Genomic DNA, 26,168 nt, shown 5'->3' on the forward strand with positions numbered 1-26,168 from the left:
AAAAAAAAAAAAAAGAAGAAGATATTTACAGGCACAGAGAAAAAGAGCCAAGGGGAGCAGGAGAGACTGGAAAGAGCAGGTCCCCTGAAGTCTGTGCTCTTCTTTTTGCTCTTTTCCCCATCTCCCCAGGAACCCACAAGGCTCCAAGAAGGTGAAGTCAAGAGCTTCCAGGCACATAAGATTATCAGAACAGCAAACTGACAACCCAAGTAACTTTACGGAGACTTTCAACCTACCAACAAGTTGGATGAGGGATTAAAAACCAACAACCAACAACCCCAAGCACCAAACTGAAGGAAACACTGTAACCTTCACGGACAGACCAGAAGTTGGATGGGGACCTGGCTGAGGACATCTGGAGAATGAAAGTTAAGTACCAGCTTGGATTTTTGTGCCCCTAGATTATTTTTGCATGTAAAAATAAGAAGATTCAAATTGTGTGTCTCTGTGTAAAAGTTCTAGCAATTTGTTTTAAGGTGAACTTATTTTGGCTTAAGGACTACAAAAAAAGAAGGTAATTCTGAGGGAAGGAAGAAGAGAAAGAAATGAAAATTAGAGAATAAGTTTATTTTGACTGACTTCAGATAGTGAGGGATATGTGCTTGTGAGTGTATATTTGAGAGACCCAGCTCATGTCTGTGGGTCTCTCTTCTAGTATCACCGAGGGGAAGGGTTGTTGAAGAAGAAGCGGAGGGGAAGAAACCTGAGCTCTCTGGAAGGAAATTCAAAGGAACCAAGAGAAATTAAGTTCATTCTGCAAGGACTAAAATAGAGCAGGAAGAGAGATACCAAGGCAGAAGCGTGCGGGAAGCACATGTGGCGGGAAGGCATAGAAGCTGTGCTGGCAGAGTGGCCGGAACAGGTAGCCAGCAGAGAGAGGCATTCTTGAGGCTATTTGAAAAAGTTTGGTCTGCGAACAAAATAGTTTCCCTGGTGACTTCAAATCCATTGCTAGCTGCCCCTTTTTCTTCTGCCCATCACTCTGGTGTGGTACCCAGAACTTGACTTCTGGTTCTGTAGAAAGAGCTATGGGAGGTATGATGTGCTTAAAGATCCTGAGAATAAGCCTGGCTGTTTTGGCTGGCTGGGCATTCTGTTCTGCCAGCTCTGAGCTGGGCTGGACACACAAGAAATCCCTGGTTCAGAGGGAACACCTGAGTCAGGTGCTGTTGGAAGGAGAACGTTGTTGGCTGGGAGCCAAGGTTCGAAGACCCAGAGCTGCTCCACAGTATCACCTCTTTGGAGTCTACCCCAGCAGGGCTGGGAACTACCTAAGGCCCTACCCTGTGGGAGAGCAGGAAATCCACCATGCAGGACACAGCAAATCAGAGACTGAAGGAAATGCTGTGATCCTTGTTCCCCAAGACCTGACTGAAAATCCAGCAGGGCTGAGGAGTGCAGCTGAACAGCCAGCTGCCCCATGGATAGAGGATGGTCCTATTGGGCAATCTGAGCTGCTGGGAGATGATGACACTTATCTTGAAAATCAAGGACCCAAGAAGTCTCTAGGTGGGGCTGGGACTCAGAAAGGTTCAGCCATGGCTGCCACCACTACCACCACCATTTTCACAACCCTGAAGGAACCCAAACCAGAGACCCAAAGGAGGGTCTGGGCCAAGCCCAGGCAGCGTCGTCAAGTGTGGAAGAGGCAGGAGGAAGACACATGGGGAGACTTTGATATCTCTTCACATTTCCAACCTTGGTCCAAGCATTCCCTTAAGCACAGGGTCAGAAAGAGTCCGCCGGAGGACAGAACCCACAGTGGTGGAGAGGACTCCTACCGGGAAGCAGAGACCTTTAACTCCCAAGTAGGACTGCCCATCTTATACTTCTCTGGGAGGCGGGAGCGGCTGCTGCTGCGTCCAGAAGTGCTGGCTGAGATTCCCCGGGAGGCGTTCACAGTGGAAACCTGGGTTAAACCGGAAGGAGGACAGAACAACCCAGCCATCATTGCAGGTAACACCCCTCTCCTGGTCCTTCTGAGATCCTGAGGGTATGGCTGGCTTTATTTCTGATGGGTTAGACCTAGGGATCAAGGATGGGAAGGAGACCCAACACAAAAGCCAGAAGGGGCTAGCCAGGGAGAGGGGAAGGGCCTTTATTCATCAGCACAGCAGGATTCCAGACACCATCAAAAAGGATATACTGACTGTTGCCATATCAACCTCTGTACCTCGTATTGATCTCATGTCCTTTTATACATTGTGCTTGCACTCAGGAGACTTTGGCTTTCTTACCTCTCTTTAAAGGGATGGATCTCCTTGGTTCTTTGGTAAAGGAGAAGGGGTGTCACACTCCACTTCTGATAGTCCAAGATGAGATACTCAGGCAACCTTGAAGGCAGATGAGAATCCACGGACTTGAGCAATGGGTTATGCCTGGGCTGGTCCAGGTAATAAGGAAACAAGGCTGCCAGGTACACAGCCATCAACCTGCCTGGTTTCCTTTTCTCTGAGTGCCCTGGATCTTGGCAGAAAGGTACCATCTGGTCCAGGTCCTGGAGTTCCCTTCACTTTGTCCCAGCTATCATGTGTCCAGCCCAGAAACAGTAGGGTCCCCTGGAAAAAGTGAGCATTTACAAGCCAACATCCCGACTCCTAGGCCTGACTGTTGTTGTAAGAAGGACCTAAAAAATGAAATCTTGTGTAACTCCACGGTGTTGATCAGGAGCCCTTGTCTTGTCTGGGAACATGACCCACATTTGTTTTCTCCTATACACAGATCTTGGTTTTCACAGAAAGTCACCCAGAAAGACAGAAAAATGAGGTTAAGGGTAACTGTTTCCTGTTGCCTTCCTGGGGAGGTTGGGATGAAGCAAGAGTTCATGGATTAGAGGTGATATTTCATCATTTGGTACCTTATTATCCTTTTGAATTCTCCGTGACAGAACCTAACACAAAGCAAGGTGCATAGTAGAGCCATATAATCTGCTTAATTTGGATTACCCACAATACTCTTTCATGTTTTCCAGTCCCATTATATTGATGAGAAAACTGAGGCAATAAAAGGCATGCAAGGCAGGCTGGGAATAGAACTCCGGAACAACTGAATCACATGACAACTTTCCAAATTAAGAAAAAAATATCAGGTTACTGGATGCCTGCAAGTAAGTTTCAGACTAGGGAAAGAAGTCGGCAAGGAGGGAGCCTCTTTCAAGGGGGTGTTGCTGGAACATCCCTTCCGGACACTCTGTCTCCCCCACTTTGGCTGTGATTTCTCCTTTGGAAGCTGAGATTCCCAGACACTGAGCATTCTCACGTCTTGTGGTTTTGCTGTATTTTATTTTTGGGTGGGAGAGGGGGTGGGGAAAGGGGAGAAAAAAGGGTTGGGCTCTAAGTTAGGTGGGGGAAGAGAAAGAGTAGAAGGAAATCCTTATTCTGGGGCCAAATGGAAGAAATAATGAGATGATTATCTGATCAGAGTTGGCAGCTCCACAGTTTCTCCCAGATGACATCTTCTTGCTGCTTAATCTTGCTTCCTAGTACCCATCTGTTAGGGAAACTGTGTGCTCGCAGTCTAGACTAAGACCCAGGACTCCGCTTACCCTTCCTCTTGCAGTAGCAAAGTAAGGACCTGGGATTAATTCCCTGGCTGAAAAATATGAGAGAAGGATCCAACAGGAATCGATGTGGGAGGCTCTAAGGGGCTACCTCTTTGGGTTACTAGAGCCCAAACCTGGGGAAACTTGACCCCTGTCCTGTCCCTCTTGTGTCCTGTCTGATGTTCTGCATAGAGGAAAGCAGTGTCGTAATTCGATTCCAGTTACAGCATTTCCTGTGGTACCTCCCATGTCCCCACCCCAGGACTTCTCTTTCCCTTGCCCACCTGTCCCCTGCCACCAACCACTGCCAGTGCTGCCACAGCACACAGATTCTTCTCCAGAGTGTCCATCTGAACTCTTTTAACCCCCTTAAGCATACAAAATTGGGCAGGAAATCTTTTGCAGACCATACGGCTTCTGAGTTTTCCTTCTCTTCAAATCAAAGTGGCCCTTGTGGTGTACTGGTATATCACTGCTTAGGTCTACACCAGAAAGGTTGAGGGCAGGGAATGCCCAGGACTATCTTTTCTCCACCTACCACTCTATATTTTTCTTTAGATTTCTGTACATCAGAAAATATTCAGTAAAGATTTAGGGTAAAGGTCTGGGAAGGATGGGGGTTGGGAGCATGGCTTCATTCTTCAAGATTCTAGCAAGAGGGCTCTTGAGGGCTTGGGCATCCTTGTGTACTCACTGTGCTTAGCTGCTTACACTTCACCTGCGGTCTCCATGCCGGAGAACCATAATGTTTCCAAAGGCATTTGCCCTAATCTACTCATGCCTATGGGCAGACCAGCCTATCTTCCTTCTCTTACCATACAGTTCTGGCCCCCGAGCCAGTCATTGTCTATTCTCAGGATGGCTGGTCTTCACCTATGCAGAATGAGAATAGAATCAAGTCCCTGGGATCCACATACAATTCAGCAGTTCTGCTCCACGGTGAATGATCCAAGGTGCTGTGAGACATGGCCCCTACACTTTTTCAACAGCTCTCAAAGCTTAGCTTCTGCCCACTCAACTTAAACCCAGTTTCCCAATCCTTAATCTACCTACTTGAGGGCATTTTCTCTTCAACGGAGTCTTCAAGCAATGCAGCCACAGCAATTTACAGAGGAACATCCCCTTCCCCAGACCCAGATGCAGGGGTCTTAGAGGATACTTTCTACACAGAACGCTAGGTGGCAGTGTTGTCTCATTCACAGGAGAGTAGGCAGCCACGTAGTGGGGAATGTCTGGTTTCTTGGAGTACTGTCCTGCCCTGGCTCTGGACTGCATGCATTTAATTGTCCTCTCCGAGAATGTTGTTCATAGGCATCCCTTGGGGTCAGCTTTATGCAAGTGTTTTTTTGTGGGGCTTATGTGAAAGGGCAAAAGTGGCATTTTTGGGGTTGTGACTAAGTTGCACTTTAGCAACTAGTAAAGAAAAGAAAATCAACTGAAGTTACCCCTCTCCCCCCACCCCCTTACTCCAAACTCCCACATTCTTCCAAAATAGAAAGTTGAATTCCAGAATGAATTGCCAGAATACATTTGTTTGGAGTTGAGGACAACACGGAGCTCGCAGGCTTTCGGTGCTGAAAGTCTCTCTGGCCCTTGAAGGGGGAAGATAGGGTACCTGGGTCCCTGCAGTGAAGTCGTCTATTTCTCATAGCGGAGACAGAGCAGCCAAGGCACAGGAGAGGACTGTGTCCAACTGCCCCAGTGTAGAGTCCTCCATAAGAGTAGCTAGTCAGGGGCCTGGCAGCTCAGGGCCATGTGGCCGCCTAGGAGTAGACTGAGGTCAGCAGCCCATTTGGTTGGGCCACTGGAACTGAGTACTGGACATAAGCCAAATTCTGTCCCATCGGGGTGTGTAATTTTAAGCTCCAGCACCCAACCCTGAAACCATCCTGTTCCTTTCCCTCCTTCTCAACTTCCTTTCCTCTCTTTCAACCCCAACATACACAAAAGAGAAGATTTTAATAGGTTCCTCCTCACCCGTAATTGATTTCAAATGTTCCCTGAAGTTGCCCAGCTGAGTAACCACCTGCAGCTCCAAGTTGCAGGAGACTGAGTCACTAAGTCCATGGCAGAATTGGAGCCTAAGACCAGGTTTCTTCATCCAACAAATATTTATTGAGTGCCTTCCATGCAAAGCACGACAAGGCCCTGTGGAGAGCACAAAGATGTCTAAGAAACTGTCCCTGACATTTTCTCCTCTGAGGATCCGAGCGTTGGAGTATGTCCCAGCATAGAACTCGGGAGACAGGCAGACCTGGCATCAGATTTCATCTCTGACACTTATCAGGGCTGTGGTCTTTGGCAGGCCCTTGAACTTTTCTATGCCTTGGTTTCCTCAAATGGAAAAAGGAAAAAAAAATGTATACAAAATATCATTCCATTTACATAAAAATTTTAAAAAGCTCCAAAAAACAAAAAATAAGACAATGTCTTGCGGAGACTTATGATGCTTGAACAAGTCATGTATGTCAAGTGCCCACCACAGGGCTTGGCCATTGTGTTTACTCATGGCCTGGCAGGCGCTAATGGGGGAAGCAGTCGTTACTGGGAGCAGCAGGTTAACCTGCTTGTCTTTGGTTCTAACCTACTAACCTATCATTTTTCCTTAGGTGGAATATTCACTTTAATTTCTTAGGAATTCAGCTTGCTAAACTGTAAAATGAGAATGATGGTAAACAGACTTTTCACAATGTGGTCTCAAGATAATCATGAACATGGGTAGAATCAGAGGCCCCAAAGGGCTCATTTATTTTATTTTAAAAAATAATCCATTCTTTTCAGCCTGAGCAGTACTATTTTGAATAAATTGTACAGTGGTGCTAAGTTTTTTGGAGGCCATAACACCTTTTGAAAATCCGATGAAAGCTAGGTCCACTCCTAGAAAAATACACATGTTCACATAGTTCATACAACGTTCAGAGCTATATTATTCTGTTCTCATGCTTCTGATTAAGACATACCTGAGACTGAGTAGAAAGGAAAGAGCTTTGATGGATTCACAGTTCCACATGACTAGGGATGCCTCACAATCATGGCTGAAGGCTAATGAAGAGCAAAGTCACGTCTTACATGGTGGCAAGCAAGAAAGCTTGTGCAGGTGAACTCTCATTTATAAAACCATCAGATCTCATGAGACTTATTCACTATCATAAGAACAGCACAGGAGAAAACCACTCCCATGATTCTATTACCTCCTACCAGGTCCCTCCCGCATCATGTGGGAATTTTGGAAGCTACAACTCAAGATGAGATTTGGGTGGGGACACAGCCAAACCATATCAGGAGCCTTCTGGATTTCCTGACAACTAGGGTCTGCTGACATTATGTATGAAACCCATTGTTTAAGACCTATATTAATAACATTTTTAAATTTTTTTATTGTTTATTTCTTAGTGACATCTAAGAAATGAGATTTCACGGAATGATGAAACACCCCTTCTCCCATTAAGGGAGTTTTGTACTTAGGGTGGAGGGTGTCATCCATGTAGAATATGAAACTTCATAGAAGCCAGACTCACATAGATGTGAAGAGAATGTAAAAGGCAGGCCATGTGTGGGATCTCTCCCTTTACCTAATAGGACTCAATGACAGGTGAAGGGGCAAATCTATACTTTTCCCAGAATCTCCCTGAAGACGTGGTTTGCATGACCCTCTCCTCAGTTGCTTCTTCTTATATCAGGGCAAGGTTTGAAGTCGGAGTGTTTGTCCTCCAAGGACCCTGTGGAATTGTGCAGTTCCCTCCATGTTAGGACTCTGCTCCCTGGTTAGGATCCAGATGTGCAGCAAAGTCGTTGCCAACTGCCCTAGGCATGGATGATTCGTGGACGTGAGGGCTTGCTGTTGGTGTCTAGGGGTGGGTTCACCCACGGTGATGAGTACGAGTTGCATGAGTTGTCTTGTGTGAACAGGGCATATCCCTTGATGGTTGTAAATTACCATCTTTATATAGAAGGTTTTCCATGTGACTATATGGCCCCCTAGAAGAGAGGAATGTGGAGGGACTGTAAGGTATCTGGGTTAGGAAGTAAAACAGACTGTGAGTATGACCCCTCTTCTCACAGCCTGTGGCCATGCCCCTCGTCCCTATGGAAAGTAATTTCCTCTATGTCTCTGCCTCCAGGGCCCTTCATGTGTGACTTCCTAGGGTGCATGTTGCTTCCTGCCTTATTCGTTAGGTGTATGTCTCATTTCCGTCTACTGGCAGTTCCTCCAGAGCCAAATGCATGTCTGGTTCACTTTTGTCACTCCAAAATAACTTGCACAGTATTAAACACCCTCAGTTATGTTTGTAGAATAGACAAAATAGAAACTTAGACTGCTAACTGCCCATTAAGGATGAATAAAAGGGTGAGAGGAACTTTCTGAAACTGGAGTCTCTTTGTGGGATCCAGGGTAGTGACTTTCAGATTCTGTTTTTGCTGCCTGCGGAGGTGTCTTAGGGGTTTCTGAGGGGAGCCACTGAGTGCAGGGCTCCCATTCCACCTTCAATAGGAGCATCCCTTCCCTTACCTGTTTCATATGAAGGAGGGGTCTCACTACTTTAAGGAAGTTTAATCCCCACAGCTCTAGAGCAGGTGTTGGCATATTATGGCCTATGGGTCACATCAGGTCTAAAGCTGAAGCTTGTTTTTGTAAATAAAGTTTTATTGGCACACAGCCACACTCATTTGGTTATGTGTTCTCTGCGGTGGCTTCCCTTCTAACTGGTGAAGGTAAGTAGTTGCAAAAGACACCTTCTAGCCCACAAAGGCCAAAATATTTACCGTCTGGCCCTTTGTAGAAAAAGTTTGCTAACTCAGGCTTTAGAGCATTACTTCTCAAACTTAAATGTGAATAGAGATTAGCTGAGACTATTCTTAAGATGTCTGCCATGGCAATACACTTGGCAATAGGTACAACGAAAGTGTGTCCTACACACTGCAGGGAGTTTCATGGACCAAGGACCCCAAGTGCTGTGCTCTGAAACACATCACTGCATTTGCACTGCGGCCACACATTCCTGGGGTGGCACGGATAAAGGCAGACCAGTTCCTGAGAGGCAGTCATTGACTTTGGCTGGAGGACTCGAAAAGGCCTTGCAGGAAATTCCTTAGACTGCACTGTAGACAACACTTCATCCCACCGTCCTTCCCTCTTTTCTTCCTTCAGGGTCAGACTTGCAGCATTGACTCATGGCTCTCCCAGCCTTTTTAGGATCCCTCAATATTTCCTCAGAATTGTCTCCCCTAATAAAATCCTACATATTTTATCCTGTCTTGACATCTACTTCTTGTACTAACACAGCTGCCTTACACAAATGCAGATTTGGGTTCAAATGCAGATTTGGGTTCAAATTTGGGTTGATTCTGGGGCAGACTGAGATTCTGCATTTCTAACAGGCTTCAGGTGCTGTTGCCGTTGCTAGTATGTGGACTGTGATGCAAGTTGCAAGGCTCTAGACTATTGAGTCTAGGCTCCTGAGTCCAGGGCAGAAGGCAGCAGTGTGCTTCTATAAAAGGACAGATAATAAATAGTTTAAACATCTCAGGCCATGCAGTCTCTGTTGAAAAAAAATCAACTCCGTTATAATGTGTAAGCAGTTGTAGATGATATGTAAACACATTTCTATGCCTGTGTTCCAATAAATCTTTATTTACAAAAACAGGTGGCAGGCTAGATTTTGCTCATGAGTAGTCTGCCAACTGCTTTTTCCACCGTTCTTTTTTCATTTGCTTTCTAGTTTCACACTATGCAAAATAACTTCTACAGAGAGACTGTGACACTATCAGTGGTAGGGACATTCCTTTTGTTCAAATCTAAACAAAACTTCCTAGATATTTCTTGCAGGAAACAAATCATGCTAGTTTCTTGATAGGAGTACTCCAGGTAGAGTTTATTTTTATTTTTTCCCTTTTTTAAAAATAGTATATTGAGATATAATTTATTTTAAAGTTCATGTGTTTAAAGTGTACAAACAATGTGTTTAGTATTCTTACAGAGTTATGAAGTTATCTCAATCTAATTTTAGAATATTTTAATGGCACCTAAAAGAAATGCTGTACCCATCAGCCCTACCCTCTTCCCTCCCCTGCTTTCCAAATCCATCATAGTCCTAGTTATCGGCAACCTACTTTCTATCTCTATAGATTTGCCTATTCTGTGCATTTCAAAAAAGTGGGATTATGCAATATATGCTCTTCTGCATCTGGCTTCTTTCACTTGAGGTTCGTCCATGTTGCAGTATGTATTGGCACTTCATTCCTTTTTCTTGTTGAGTAATATTCCATGCATATACCACATTTTGTGTATCCAGTCTTAAGTTGATGGATATTTTGGTTGTTTCTACTTTTTCACTATTGCAAACATTGTGCACAAGTGGATATAATTCTATTTATTTTGGTTAGATACCTAGGAGTGGAATTTCTGGGTCACATGATGACTATATGTTTAACATTTTGAGACCCTACCAGATGGTTTTCCAAAGTGGCTGCACAATTTAGTAATCCCCGTCAATGCATGAAGGTTTGGTTTTATACCTCTGACCCTCTAAAATGAAATGAAGGCTGGGCATGGTGGCTCACATCTGTAAATCTAGCACTTTGGAAGGCTGAGGCAGGCAGATGACTTGAACCCAGGAGTTTAAGACCAGCCTGGGAAATGTGATGAAATCCCATCTCTACAAAACATAAAAAATTAGCTGGATGTAGTGGCGTGTACCTGTGGTCCTACCTACTCAGGAGCCTGAGGTGGGAGGATCACCTGAGCCTGGTGAGGTTGAGCCTGCAGTGACCTGTGACTGTGCCACTGCACTCTGGCCTGGGGAACAGAATTAGAACCTATCTTAATAAAATAAAATAATAAAATGGGCTTCTGTGACATCACTGGTGAGTATGGTTGGGCCACTGCCAGCATGTTAGGGAACTCGGTGGTCTTGGAGACATGTACCATTGCTGCACAATTAGGAGAGACACCTGGGGTGGTGAAGCTGAGGCCTCTGCAATTGCAGGAGTCCTTCCTAGTTGAAGTGGGTGCTCTCACCAAGCTCCCTTTTCCAGCTCCTTGAAGGTACCTAAGATGGGCCTTTTCTTCCCTGAACCTTCATCTTTGGCCTAAAGCATATTGCTTCCTGTTACCTGTAACCTGGCTGAACCTTCAATGATAGGCATGCAGGAAACACTTAGGCACTTAGAAGTCACAGTGCATCAGATTCTAATGCAGTAGAACCTTCAGAAAGAAAAAGAGAAGAGAAACCAAGGGGAGAAGGGAAGATGAAGCTCACATAGCTCACATAGCCATGACCTTTCTCCTAAATTCCAGCTCTGTGTCTGGCTCCAGCTGGGTTCTTTGGCAGACTGTTCAGGGCATGGTGTCTGACTCACAGGGTTAGATCTGGGTCTTTGGGGTCATCCAGTTGCCTGGGTGCAGGTGGGGGAAGGAGAATCGCTTCTAGGCAGTGGCATAGAGGGGTTTTCTCTAAGCGTGACCTGTGATTATCCTATTCATCACACTCCAGCTTCAGTGCCTGGCACCTGTTACTGCCTTTCTTCTCCTCATTCCCCAATTCTCATTTACTGTAAAAGATATCTCTTCTCAGTCCTTTGCATCTCAGGGAGACAATACAGTGGATGAGGCTTTGACGGACCCAGGTGGCACCATTAGCTGCTCACCCTCCATTCTCTGGGAGTTGTATGTCCTTTCTCAGCCCTCAGGAATGAGATGGAAATCCACAGAGTCTCCCAGTGCAGTTCTAGGGTGGAGCAAAGGTTGTCAGGTTGGAGATATTCGGAGTAACGGAGGCAGGGCTGGAAAGTAGGAATCATTTTTGGCAGCCCAAATACATCCAACAATTCTCTTGTCACCAGCAACAATTTGTCCTTTCTCATCTCCTGCCTTCTCCTCTGTGTACTTCTTTCTTGTTCCTTTGGGCTGACCAACTGATTCACTCAGAATGTGTGTGCCAGGAGCTCTGACTCCTTCTCTTTCCTGTTCTAATCCATCCCTTGAGGAAGCCAAATAAACACTTTATTTGGTGTTTACTAAGAGAAAAGCAACACCTTAGTTTGGCTCCTGAGCCTGTGTATCCTGCATATCCATTAGCTTCAGTTCCTGATGTCATACGTAAGGATACAGATTCCATGCTTCTGCTCTTGCGTACATGAAATAAGGTTACTCTGGGGGCTCATCAGACCTGTTTCAGCTCACATCACACACGCCCTAGTCCTAGCACCTTCCAGAAAGCATATTTCTATGCTAAGTTTGTATCCAAAAAATAACAGTATCGGTTCTTTCCCATGTTTACTACCTGTCTTAATACAATCTTCCTCTTTGGATTTTTTAAAGAGAACATCCAGTAAAGAAAACTCAGTGGGCAAACAAAAACATCCTAGTTCTCTTTATGAGTCAGAATTGAGTGGTGAGGAAAAGTGGTTCTGCCCAAATATAAAATGTGGAAACTGGAACCCAAAGTCTCAGAACATTTGAAGTATTGCCATGGCAACTGGTTGGGCTATCAAGACGAGCAAGTATGGCTCATTTCTGCATTAGAAATCTGGTTACCTGATCAGAGGGAAAGTTGCAGAGCCTATAAGTTAATCAGTTAGTGAGTCATCATTGAAGAGGTGACTCAGCATTTGCTAACTTTCCTACAAATAATTGCTATAAATTCTGGGCAGGTTATAAAAGTAGTTTTGTTCTATTTATTCAGTCATTCAACATTTATTGAGCTTCTGTTAAGTAAAATATCAAGCCTTTAACTACATGTTGGGGAATCAAGAACTACTAAAGCAGGAGTTGTGCCTGGAAGGTGCTCATAGTTTAGGGAAACTGACCTGTAAACAGGTTATTACAGCCTGGCCAGTGAGAGTGATTAGTCCTGCCTGTATAAACCAAGGGATTTCTTGAGGCTAGGGAAGGAGAGCTGGTAACCAGAAAAACAGGAAGATTACTGGGAAGTAGCAGAATTAGGGCAAAGAGAAAATGTGTCAAATGGCACAGGAGCACCAAATATTATTTTAAATTCAGAGAGATCCAAGACTCATCTTTTATTAAAGAACTGGTCATCTAAAGTGGGAGACAGGAAATGATGGTACATAAAGTAACAGAAATGTAAATCATTCAAATGCAAACTCAATCACTCCAAAAAATTATTGCATAAATTTTCATTTGACAAGTGCTTCTGTAGCATTTGCTCTGTGCCAAGCACTACTGTGGTCTCTTTTCAGATATTAACTCACATGCTCCCCAGGACAACTCAAGGAAGAAGATGGAGAAACCAGAGCATAGAGAGAAATAGGTACTGTCCAAGGTCACATAGCTTGTACAGGCAGAGCCAAGATGTGAACCTGGACATTTGTCCTGAGAGTTCTTTTCCACTGTGCTATGTTGTCACTATCTTTGATCTCAGGAGCAGTAAGGAATGAAGGCCCCAACCTTCCTCAACTGAACCCTTCATCCATCTCACATCCATTGCTTGTCCTCTTTTCTCTGTCTCAGCAAAGGGCCGAGAACTCTGGGAGTTCCTGTCTCACATCACTGTCCCTTGCTCTCCACATGACATGTAATGCCAGCAATTAATCACCAAATCCTCTCTGGTTGACCTCTTCAGTTTCTTTTGGTCTTGTTGTATTCATCCCAATAACCAAAGTAAAGCTAAGTTTTGGCCACAATAATTCTGACCATCTCTAACCTGAGAGATTAATTTATTCTTCAGCTGTTTGGTTGCAATCAAGAGAAGCATTTTCAAATACAAAGCAGCTCAAGTCACTTTCCTGCCTACACCATCAGATGACTCTGCTGTACCCTCAGGATAAAGTTCAGCTTCCTTAGGTTATCATATGAGACTCTACTTACCTCCTAAGTCTCACCATTGCCTCTACAATAGACACACACATACCCATGCATACTCATGTGCACATATACATGCATATATATATATATATATATATGCACACTTACACAAACTGGTACACTCATATGTGCACATGTGCACGCCCACCCACACACTCACCCACACCATCATATATAATACAATTATGCTCTCACACCGTGCTCACATGCGCTCACACATATACTTCCAGTCTAGTTTCCAGCTACACCAAACCACTAGCAGTGACACAGATGTAGCACTCTCCCTGGCCTCTAGCTCCTAATGTCTATCCTTTGTAATTTTTCCCCTAATATGAAACCACTGCCCCAAACCACATGCACCTAAATTGTTCTTATTTAACCTCCTAGATTTTTAGTGAATGTGATATCTCTTTCAGGAGCTCTTCCTTGGCCTCTGAAGGCTGATTTAGGTTTGTTCTCCAGTGCGTTTTCCTGGTACCTTGTACTCTGCCTTATCAAGACACTAAGAGAAACCTACTGTAATTTCCATTTTACTTCTCATTAAGTAAACACATGCTCATTGAGCTCCTACTGTCTGCTAGGCACTGTACCGGGCATTGATGTTAAATAAGAAGGCATGGTTCCACTGCCCAGTCATTTCCATTCTAGGCTAGCTCCCACTGGGCTGTAAGCTACCTGGGGTTAGAGGCTGCATCTTGTTCCTTGCTGCCTTCCTAGCACCTAGTGCTTTGTCGGCTAATAACTCATTCGATAAGTATTTGATAAGAGGATGTGGGATGAACTAATTCTATTTGGAAGTAGGCACATGAAAACCTGGTAATCTTTAAGCTCTGTTGATGGTGAAGATGGCTAGGAAGTTTAAATTCCCCTCAGTAGTATCCAGAAGAAGTTATCCTGTCTTCTACCTCAACTGCCCCTTCCTCAGCCCCACAAATGTACGTATACCTGACAAATGTAGACTAGGAATGTGTCTCATAGTAAAACCGGATATAATTTACAACTTGGTTTAACTGTTTATTTCTAAACTTTCAGAAATTATCTTTTACTGTTTATTTGCTTCTTCTGGTTTGTCTTTTTCTCATTGTCACAGAGCTTTTGTTTTGTGCACATTATTGCCACGGGCAGAAGGAAGAGGAGGAGCGTACATACCTAGAGAAAGGTAGATCTTGCTACCTGAGGAAGAAGCCACCAGGGGGCCAGGAAGCTCCTTGAATTCCAAGTTTCTCCAGCATTTGCTCCTCCTCTGGTCCCTTGAAAATCTGGAGTTTTAAAAACTCTCTTTTGGGAGGGTAAAATTCTCTTAATGTAAAATGTATTTATAGGCCGTTCCTAGCTCAGTTTATTTATTATCCATTCACTCACGCACTAGTTCATTTATTCAACTGAAGTTTCTTGAGCACAAAGTAGGTATTCAATTACTCTCTTCCTGAGCTCTTATTGCATGTATATACCAATGTGATATAACTTAGCATGAAGTTATTTGTAATGAGATTTTGGTTAAACAGAGTCCAAATAACCACTATGCTCTACTAACTATAATTGTTTGGTTATTCTGCTTCTTAGGAGATAGAGGTATGTGATTACAAGATAAATTCAAAAGAAGAATCCAGTAGAAACAAAACCTGACCATTAACTTATGGGTTCAGCCCAATCCTTTTTACCTTCTCCAGCCACAGACACCAGGTATGGGATAGTGAGAAGGGGTTAGAAGGCTGATGATCTTAAAGCCCTTTGACATAAACCTCAAGATGAAGATTCTGGGCATGGACTGTCAGAGCATCGCAGGCTGGGTGACAGCCCAGCTCATCTCACCTTCTCACAGATGGGACAGTGAGACCCAGCGAGGGAAAGGCACTTTCCTGACATTACACAGGGGTAGACCGAGACCCCAATCCAAGTTCTTGACTTCTATTTTGGTGTTATTTCCACTCTTCCAGGCTGCCTCTGATTAATTTAAGCCTCTTACTGGAAAGCAGAAGACACCATTTTAGAAAGATTTTCAGTAAGAAAATGTATGGCTTTAGTCATTATTTGACCTGTGCCAATTACTTAGATTGCTTAGTTTCCTTGTTCTTTCCCTTTCTCACCCAGGGGCCAAGCAGGCAAAGCTATTGCACAGCAGAGGTTGACCCACAGGTCAGCTTTAAGCTCCTCTTTGAACACTGGGCTCTGAAGACTCACCTGGGTTCAATTTGAGAACACATAGACTCTGTATCCTCTGGTTTCCTCTCAGACTCTTAAACCAGTGGTGAAAAAAGAGACTCTGAGCCTTTATGTTCTGATTGGCATTGTATTTGGTTTTGTGTGGTCCCTGGGTTGCCTGACCTCACCAGCAGCTTGCTTCTTAGAAAGCAGTCAGAGTCTCCTTGGGTTATTTGTGACCACGTGGCAGAGACAAAAACAAAACAAAAAACAAACAAACTATTCAGGTATTATTAAGTGAGCAGGTGTGGGATACGCACATTGAAGCAATATAAGACGCGTTGGACAAATACCAACACTGTGAAAATCATACAATGTTTCACTTTAAGAAAACCTGACATGCAAATATCTAACCTTAGCTGAAGGATAAGCTGAGATGTCATTTTCATTGCAATAGGATTTTCTTCGTGCTTGCTTTAAATAATGTCTCCTGTAATGTCCCTGGATCATCGAGTATATATTTAACACTATTTAAACGCTTCTTAGGGTAGTATTAATTCTATAAACTATACCTGGTAACAGGAACACCAAAGAAAATTTCTGAGAGGGATCTCAAAATTATTTATTTGACTGAGAAGAGGAAAATCCAGGAAATTGGTGTGGGGCTGCCACACTGGAGTTATCAAAGAGTTCTCAAAAGAACCTTGAGAGAGTGGGATGAGGGTGGAGAAGTGCTGAGGCATCCTGCTGTGGATTCCACGGAGTCTCTGTGTCTCTTCTAGGATGACAGCTGCTGGGCACTAAGGTACCTTATCAAGGTTAAGGAATTTGACACACTTCATGCCCCCTAAGGTGTGTGACTTCATACTACTCTCTTAGCTTTTGCAAGACCTGTGCTCTGTATTTGGGGATGTATATCCTTTCTGTTGTATTGCTGGAATTCTAAGCACATGAATTTCTATTTTTTTTTTTTTGGGTGGAAGATCATCTTGATAGAAAGCAAAGCCTACAGGTGGCTCTCCACCTCTGTTGAGGAACACAGCCAATACCTACTCACATTCTAGATGCTCATTATGTAAACCACAGCTGGTTAGCCATTGGGCACTGATGTGCTGTTTATGGAATTCTATAGTCACAGGACCAGCAGAGTGTATAGAATGCTCAGGAAATTTCAGGCTGATTGTTCTTGAAGGTTGTTAAAAATGATGTAAATGACATTCCAAAAGATTACATGTTTAATATTACTCAAGAGGTCTTTCTCTCTCTCTGTCTCTCTGAGGGAATGACTAGACATACAAAATATATTACTTTTCAACTACAGTTATTTGTTTATAAAATAAATAATAGTTGGAGGAAAAGTAAGTTAAAGTTGCTCAAATGTACTGAGATAATGGATGATATTGGAGCAAAGCATTAACTCTAAAGAAAATTGTCCAAGATGAGTGGGAAGTCACAAGTCTAGTTATGACTCTTAATTCTTCCTGATCCCTAGTAGGTAATATCAAAAGGGATGAAAAGCTGGCATGCTTTTAGAGGAGGGGACTGTGGGCAGAGCTGTACTAGGTCAAGTCAGTAACTGTTCTCATTGTGGAGAGTGACGTGTGTGTGTGTGTGTGTGTGTGTGTGTATGCTGGGTGGGAAAGGGTAATAAAGGGAATTTTTGTTTTAATTAGGGGAAATGGATTTTTTAGAGTGTCATGTGACACATCACTATTTACTGTTGACAACTCTGCTAACTATCTCTTGTTGATTCAATCCGTTAGTGCATTACTTATTTCTACCATGGTCAAGATGTGGCCTTAATACAAATGAATGTGGAGAAGTACAAGGCAGAATTTGCCAGCTCTCAAGTAGCTTGTAATACAGTTGAAAAGATAGGCCTATATATGTTAAAATGATACTAATATTAGCCAGGAATAATAATATGGAGTATGTATTATGTGCTGAGCATAATAAGTACTGTGCTTTACATGTATAAATTAATTTTTTCTTCTCCCAAACCGTATAAATTTGATGCCATTATCTTCATTTTGTGGATGGGGAAAATGAGGTATTGAGGATTTCTCTATCTTCCTTGAGATTGTAGAGCAATTAAGTTTGGTTTATCTAGTGATTTAGCTAGTTGATCTAGCTGGTGGCTCTAGCGCCACCATTTGATTTTTAAACCTAGCATATTGTTTACTATTAAAAACAAAATTCAGTTGACTGCTGGGAGGCTTTCCTTGACTATTCATGGGTCTAGATCAAGGCTCTGAGAGTTTGGGAAGTTGGGAATGGGTCAGACTTGTCCTGAGAGATTTTCATGAGGCTCCTGAAGGTATTGGCTGCTCTCTGGAGGACACAGTAGAACTCCAGGTTGACTACGTAGGTAGCTTTTAACGATCCCCGTGCGTTACTTTTTCAGCAAGAAAATACAGGGATGCACTGCATAATGATGTTTTGGTTAACAACAGACCATGTATACGGCAATGGCCCCGTAAGATTATAATACCATATTTTTACTGTACCTTTTCTATGTATAGATACACAAATACTATTCATTTTTCAGTTGCCTGCAGTATCCAGGACAGTCACAGGCTGTACAGGTTTGTAGCCTGCAACAAGCTGTACCATATAGCCTAGGTATGTTCTAGGTTTGTGTAAGTGCACTCTTTGACATTCACACAATGACAAAATTGCCTAACGACATATTCTTCAGAACATATCCTGGTTGTTCAGCAATACTTGACACCCAGGCCATCGGTGATGAGTGCCTAAAGCCGTGTTTATTCTTGTTGGATGGCCAAGGAAACTTCCTTAGGAAGGCGGCTCCTGCTGCCCCAGATTTATCTCAGGTCAAGGGCATGCTGGACCTGGTTCTTTGCAGTTGTGGGCTTCACAGTGACCCAAGCCCTTTGCTTTCCTCACTTTCCAAAGTGTGCAAAATTCCTTTAATTAACCCCAAGCCCATGCAGAAATGGAAACGGTCAGTTATCTGTTTTTGTCCTTACATTGTCATTATTATTATAATATTTTTTAACAAATAAATCTGATTAGGTCACCATCTGCCATGTCCTACCTTTGAAATCCTTCAGTGGCTCCTGATTTGTCACCCAGAGTATAAAGTCAAACCTGGTTCACTCTTATTCAATGTCCTTTTATGATCTGCTCCAATGAACATACCTGGTTTTCGTGCCAATGCCCTGCATGCAGTGTGTAATTCTTTCATGAATTTGTATATTCAGTAAGTATTAAGTATCTAATATATGCTAGGTTCTGTTCCAGGCACTGAAGATATGGCAGCAAACCAGACAAAAATGCCCATAATTAATAACAGCTAACATTTTTGAGTGTTTACTATAGTTAGGCTTTACCTGTATTAATGTATTTCATCTTCAAATGAGGTAGGTATATCATTAGTTTTATTCTACAGATAAGCAGACTCAGATAAGCGGTTTATTGTAGAAGCTTAAAAAATCCTTTTCCTGTAAATCTGTGCTTAGGAAATTAACACCTATTTATTATTTTATACCATTTGGATCAGAGCATACCTGTTGTTCCAGAACTTACCTTGTTTTCTAACAAGCAGGCTGTGAATATTTTCTTGTGTTCCTAAATGTTCTTCTAAAATGGTAGGGTAGTAGTCTATTGTTCAGATGGACTGTACTGTTTCTCTATTATAAATAATGCTGTTTTGAACGTCCATGTTAATTCTTAGCTCTTTGGTTGTTTCCTTAACAATGATTCCTAGAAGTGGAATTACAGGGCTGGAGGGTGTGGCTGTTTTTGGTAAATGGTTGCCAAATGGTTTTCCGGAATGGTTTACTAATTTTCTCTCTCCCTAGAGGTGCGTGACTGTGCCCTTTTCCCCACAGTGTCACCAAATATAGACTGTTATTGTTCTTCCTCTTTGCCAACTTAAAAGACAAGAGTTTTCATCTTGACTTATTTGCATTTTCTTGAGGCTGAACATTTAAAATTTATATATTTCTTTTTTGAGTTTTCGCATCAGTGTCTTTCCATGCCTCATTTGTTTTTTCTATTGCTGTCATCTAGTGTTATTGTGCAGGAGATATGTAAATGGAGAGAAGTGTCCCAAATAGTCACTAAACAAACATGTCGTGTGTGTGTGTGTGTGTGTGTGTGTGTGTCATAAGTGAGATGAAGGTGGGGGTGGAGGAGACTAACCTGAGGATGTTGGTTGTATTGAACCACTAGATAAGTCTCTGTCCATTACTCACTGCTAACAAAGGCTCATCCTCAGGACAGGTCTGCTCTGATTTGGAGTCCTGCTCCTCAGTGTGTGGTTTGAGATTCAGCAGCATCAGTTTCACCTGAAAGTCTATTGGAACGCAGAATCTCATGTGCCATTTGAGACTTGCCAAATCAGAATCTGCGTTTTTTCAGATCCCCAGGTTATTCGTATCCACAGTAAAATCTGAGAAGCTCCAGACTTGTCTTTTAGGAGGTCTGTGTGCAATTTCAGCTTGACTTCCAGACAGGTGCTGCTGATTTTAGATAGTGTAAAAAATGTTGGTGCATCTGACTTAGCTCCCTGCACTTCCCCCATTCCCAGTGACTAACAATAATAACTGTAAGAGTAGCTAATATTTATTAACACTGTGCCAGGAACCATGCCGACTGCCTTCCATGGGTGTCATGTACAGGCCACCTCTTCTAAGGTTCTCAGCTCCTTTAAATTTTTATTCTCCGTCTTACCATTCTGTGTTTTTCTCTTTTCTTAGGCAACCACAAAAGAAAGCCCTATGCTTTCCCAGCAAATCTGCTTCATTGACTTCTACCCTGCACATGGGTGGCCTATGGAAAGCCAGAGGAATCCCCTCTCCTGTTTTCTGTTATCCTTGCACATGACAGCATGACTACAATGAAAACAGACTGTAATGAGAAGGTGAAAAATTTACTGGAGAGGTGCTAGTGAAACAGTCCCCAGGAGGTTTTCCCACTCTGTGCTCTTATTTGTAAAACCTTGGAGTCACAGACAAAAAGCTAAACCTAGTCCTGTCTTAAAGGAATCCTATCTAGAACAGCTGAAAAACACCTCCCCAAGTTTCTTTTTTCACTTTCTCCCACTTCCTGCTCACAAGGTCCTGCTCTCTGCCAGGTTTGCCTGGTCTTTGATGGATGGCTTTTTCTCCTTCTCTTCCTTTTTTTTTTTTTTTTTAAATTCTCCTCATGCTCTCTCTGGGGTGTCGGGGTATTGGATAAGTAGTTCTGCAGAGGGCTGCATGTATGTGTGTGGGGCGGCCACAGGCATAACCTCCTGAGAGAAGACCTTGCCTCGTAGTGTGTTGATTTATGATCATGACCTAACCTGGCCCTGTTTTTGCTCATTTTCCTCCTAAAAGCAAACTTGCACCACACAGCATGTTTTTTTGGTTACCAGAGTTGATGACACTGCATGACTCCTCTGTTTTGTTGAATAGAGCTTCACCTTCCTGGAAGCCGATGGGGCTTCTTGGAGAAGCAGAACTCTCACTACTGACTTTAATCCTCCCAGAGGTGCAGAGCAAAACTCTGCCATGAGGGTTTCCTGGAAGTGAGATTCCGTGGATGTGTCTGTGCCAAGAGAAGCATTTCTGCATGGACCTTATCTTCATCTTCTGCCACCTTGGCTTGTTGTTAAACGATCTCCTCTATGAGACTCTGCCATGGATAAATGTTCCCTCCAGAATAACGCTTTGTCCAAGAAAAGCTGTCAATAATATTTATCACATATGCTGTAATCTAACTGTGTAGGATCTAGAAGAAAGCATGTTAGTACGTGATGGCTGTGGGAGAGCTCATCTAACATGTAAAAACTAACCACATGTAGTTGCAGAGCAAGGGGCATGCTTGGTCCCCTTGGATCATTCCTCCAGGTCAGATGCACGCAAGGTTACTAGGGTTCCCCAAGATTGGCGGGAAATGCTCATTCCCTGGGTTAAGACTCTCATGACTCAAATTTTTTGACTTTAGGAGCAGAGTGGGTACAAGGAACTACGACCCATCCTTTCTTGCTCTTGTGGTAAATTCATAGATGTCTAAGATAGGCTCTTGTCGTCAAGGGACTCTACAATTGCTTCACAAATAGCAGCAGTTCAACAAGATCACCTTGACTAAGGTAGTCAAGGAAGACTTCATAGACAAAATGAAACTTCAGGTAAATTTTGAAGGGCATAACCATAGAAGGGAGGCATTTCAAACAAAGGGAGAGATATGTATTGATAATGTATATCAGGCCTATTTAGCCTCTCAGAAAGGGACACTTCTTGCTTTCCCATTAACTTGAACACTCTGAAATAAGTTGGCATAATATACCTGGCTTTGAGGTAGAAAAGGGTATGAGATGGTGCCTTTCACCTTTTGTCACTACCATAAAATAAGAATACCAAGGACAGGTGGATTTCTGACAGTTCTAAGAAGATATTTTTCTCACTTTTTAATTGACTGTTGTAATTCCCAGGGTGGACTAAACTTTTTCTCCTCATTAGGGTGGTGGGGGCACTGTTGAAGCATAACCCCCTCTATCTGGTCTTGTGGTCAGGTGACTCCATTCTGTCAAAACCCACACACAGAAGGTTCCAGTAGAAGAGAGGGGTGCTTTCTAATAGAGAAGGGGTCAGCAATCAGAGCATTTGAGGGGCAGCAGCAGTTCCTAGGTGGGCTATGTCACTTCTCTTCTGTTACATTCCCTTCAAATACAGATTTCTTCTTTGCCAGATACATACCAAATGGGGAAACCAGGAAAAGGGAGGAAGTAGAGACTGAAGCCATTGGTTTGGAAGTGACTTCTCAGTTGTCTGCTCTTCCCATTAGACCCTCCTTATCTTGGGGTCCTCTAAAAGTGGTTACTAAATGTTATGTGTCAAAAACCTGCAGGACCATCCAGAAATTCTACCAAATGTTCAGCAAGGCACCCTGTTAATTTAGGTAATGGCCAACAGGGAGATATAAACAGCTGGGCCAGCCCCTCTTTTCTCTCCTCCAAACTATTTCCAGGTGTGGATGTCAGTCTGTACATACTTTTTGAGTCGGATCCCAGTCATCTGCAAGTAGTGGTCTGCAAATGTGTTAATATCACTCTCACCAGCCCATGTCACTCTTCTTGCTCCAAAACAACAACTAAGAACTAATTATTTAGTATTTAAAATGTTTCAGTGAGTAGGAAGACCATGAGCTTTTCGGTCAAATAGACTTGGTTTTGATCCCTTTCTGGCATTTGCTAACAGTGAGATGGTGGATGACTTGCTCAACTTCTCTGATTCTCAGTTTTTTGGTCTGATACACTCAGCTCATACATTTGTGGTAGAGGTTAATAGAGTGGCACATGTGTGGGATCTAGAGCAGCAGACATTTACAATTTTTAAAATTGATATGTAATTATTGTATTTATGAACCTATGTAGTGATCAAATCAGAGTAACATTTCCTTCATCTAAAACATGTATCCTTTTTTTGTATTGAGAACATTAAATATCTTCTAGCTACTAAAAACATATCATGATTAGTTTAACCATAGTCATCCTACAGTTCTATAGAGCACTAGAAATTACTCCTCCTACCTAACTGTAATTCTGTATCATTTAACAAATTTCTCCCTATCTCACTCTTCCTGCTACCCTTCCAAGCCTCCAAAACCTCTACATATGAATGAGAACATGAAATGTTTAACTTTCTGTTCATGGCTTATTTCACTTAACATGATGTCCTCCAGTTCTATCTATGTTGCTGCAAATGACGGAATTCCATTCTTTTTTATGGCTGAATAATATTAAATTGTGTTTATATACTGCATTTTCTTTATTCATCTGTTGCTGGGAACTTGGGTTGATTCTATATATTGGCTGTTGTGAACAGTGCTTTAAAAACATATTGATTTCCTTTTCTTTGCATAAATGCCCAGTAGTGGGATTGGTGTGTTATAGGATAGTTCTATTTATAGTTTTATGAAGAACATCCATGCTGTTCTCCATAGTGGCTGTATTAGTTTACATTCCCACCAACAGTATATAAGAGTTCCTTTTTCTCTTCATCATTGCCAGCATTTATTGTTTTTTTTGTCTTTTTAATAATAACCATCCCAACTAAGGTGAAATGATGTCTTATTGTGATTTTGATAGGCATTTCCCTGATAATTAATGATGTGGAGTAGTTGTTCATATATTTCTTGGCTATCGTATGTCTTCTTTTGAGAAATATTTGTTCAGATCATTTGCTCATTTTTTCATCTTATTATTTGTATTTTGCCACTGAAATATTTGAGTTTTCTGTATATTCTGGATATTAATCCACTGTTGGATGAATAGTTGTAACTATTTTCTCACATTCTACATTGTCTTTCACTCTTTCAGTTGTTTCTTTTGCTGTGCATAAAATTTTTTGTTCAATGTAATCTCATTTGTTTATTTTTTCATTTGTTGCCTGTGCTGTTGAAGTCTTATTGATTAAATCTTTGCAAAACCAATGTCCTGAAGTGTTTCTCCTATATTTTCTTCTAGCAGCTTTATCATTTTGTGTCTTGCATTTAGGTCTTTAATCCATTTTGAATTTTTTTTAATAGGGTGAGAGGTGGGGGTCTAGTTTCCTTCTTCTACATATGGATATCCAGTTTTCCATGCACCATTTATTGAAAAGATTTTCCCTTCCCCAATCAATGTTCTTGGTACCTTAGTCAAAAATCAGTTGCTGTAGAAACATGGATTCATTTCTGGGTTCTCTGTTATGTTCTATTGGTCTATTTGTGTATTTTATGCCAGTACAATGATATTTTGGTTACTATACCTTTGTAGTATATTTTAAAGTCTGGTAGTGTGATGCCTCCAGCCTTGTTCATTTTGCTCAGGATTGTGTTGGCTATTTGAGAGCTTTTGTGGTTCCATGTAAAATTTTAGGATTGTGTTTTCTATTTTTATGAAGAATGCCGTTGGTATTTTGATAGGGGTTGCCCTGATACGTAGATTGCTTTTGTTAGCATGGTCATTTTTACAATATCCTTTAAATCCATTAGTATGAGGTGTCTTTTCATTAATTTGTGCCTTCTGCATTTCTTTTATCAGTGTTTTGTAGTTTTCCTTGTAGAGATTTTTTACATCCTTGGTTACACTTATTCCTAGGTGTTTTATTGTTTCTGTAACTATTCTAAATGAGATTCTGTTCTTAATTTCTTTTTTGGATTGATCGCTGTTTGCATATAAAAATTTTACTGATTTTGGTATGTTGATTTTGTATCCTGCACCTTTACTGAATTTAAGAGTTATAAGTTTTTATTTTTATTTTTATTTTTTTGTAGAGTCTTTAGGTTTTTCTTTATATGAGATCACTTCACTTGCAAATGGATAATTTTACTTGCTTCTTTCCAATTTGGGTGCCTTTTATTTTCTTCTCTTGCCTAATTGCTTTGACTAGGACTTCTAGTGCTATGTTGAATAAGAGTGGTGAGAGTGGGCATCCTTGTCTTGTTCCAGTTCTTAGAGAAAACACTTTTAGATTTTCCCTGTTCAATACAATGTTAGCTGTCACATATGGCCTTTATTAAGGTACTTTCCTTCTACCTAATTTATGAACGTTATTATTAGGAGATGTTGAATTTTATTAAATTTTTTTTCCATAACATACCCATTGAGATGAATAATTTTTTATACCATTTTTGCATCTCTGGGATAAATTTGACTTGATCATTGTGAATGTTATTTTTTTTAATGTGCTGTTGGATTTAGTTTGCTAATATTTTGTTGAAGGTTTTCCCATATGTATTTGTTGGATATTGGTAGGTAGTTTTCTTTTTTTGCTATATCCTTGTCTGATTTTGCTATTAGAGTTATGCTGGCATAATAGAATGAGTTTAGAAGAACTACCTTATCTTAAATTTTTTTGGATTAGTTTGAAAATAATTCATATTAGTTATTTAAAGATTTGGTTAAATTCTGTAGTGAAGCAGTGAAAACTTTTCTTTGTCGAAATACTTTTTTAATCACTGATTCGGTCTCGTTACTTGCTAGAGATCTGTTTCAAGTTTTCTCTCTCGTTTTAGTTAAATCTTGGCAGTTTGCATGTATCTAGGAGTTTATCCATGTTTTCCAGATTTTTGAATTTATTGGAGCATTCATTATAGTTTCTAATGATCTTTTGTATTTCTGTGTTATCAATTATAACATCTTCTCATTTCTGATTTTATTTATTTGGGCCTTTTTCTTTTTAACTTTAGCTAATGTTTTGTTCATTTTTACATCTTTTCAAAAAACCAAGTTTTTGTTTCATTTAAATTTTGAATTTTTTAGAATTTGTTTTGTTTATTTCTCCATTTATTTTTATTTATTTCCTTCTAATTTTGGGTTTGGTTTGTACTTGCTTTTCTCATTCTTTGAGGTTCTTGGTTAGGTTGTTGTTTTTTGAAATATTTCCAATTTTTGATGTAGGTTTTTTTGCTGTAGTCTTGTCTCAATACTGCTTTGGCTGTATCCCCATAGGTTTTGGTATCTTGTGTTTCTATTTTCATTTTTTTGAGAAATTTATATATTATCTTATGATTTCTTCACCCATTAGATATTCAGGAGTATGTTGCTTAATTTCCATGTGTTTTTATGGTTTCAAAAATGTTCCTCTTATTGTTGATTTTTCATTTTATCTATTGTAGTCAGATGAGATACTTGATGTAATTGTTCTTCCTTTTTTTTTTTTTTTT

The 26,168-nt window shown here is 41.5% G+C and overlaps 1 protein-coding gene across 2 annotated transcripts in view; it reads left to right on the top strand.

The window, feature by feature from the left end:
• Window positions 1-26,168, top strand: part of PAPPA2 (pappalysin 2) — a 288,728-nt gene that overhangs the window by 1,848 nt on the left and 260,712 nt on the right. The window contains exon 2 of one of the 2 annotated variants that reach the window (XM_017508836.2): window positions 130-1,956. In XM_017508836.2, coding sequence (XP_017364325.1) covers window positions 1,029-1,956 — 928 coding nt within the window. In that variant the 5' untranslated portion in view covers window positions 130-1,028. Of the gene's footprint in view, window positions 1-38; window positions 1,957-26,168 lie in introns of those variants that run through there. The other variant, XM_037731478.1, reaches the window with a different exon arrangement.

This window comes from Cebus imitator, unplaced genomic scaffold (assembly GCF_001604975.1).
Source record: "Cebus imitator isolate Cc_AM_T3 unplaced genomic scaffold, Cebus_imitator-1.0 Scaffold402, whole genome shotgun sequence".
Taxonomy (NCBI): Eukaryota; Metazoa; Chordata; class Mammalia; order Primates; family Cebidae; genus Cebus; species Cebus imitator.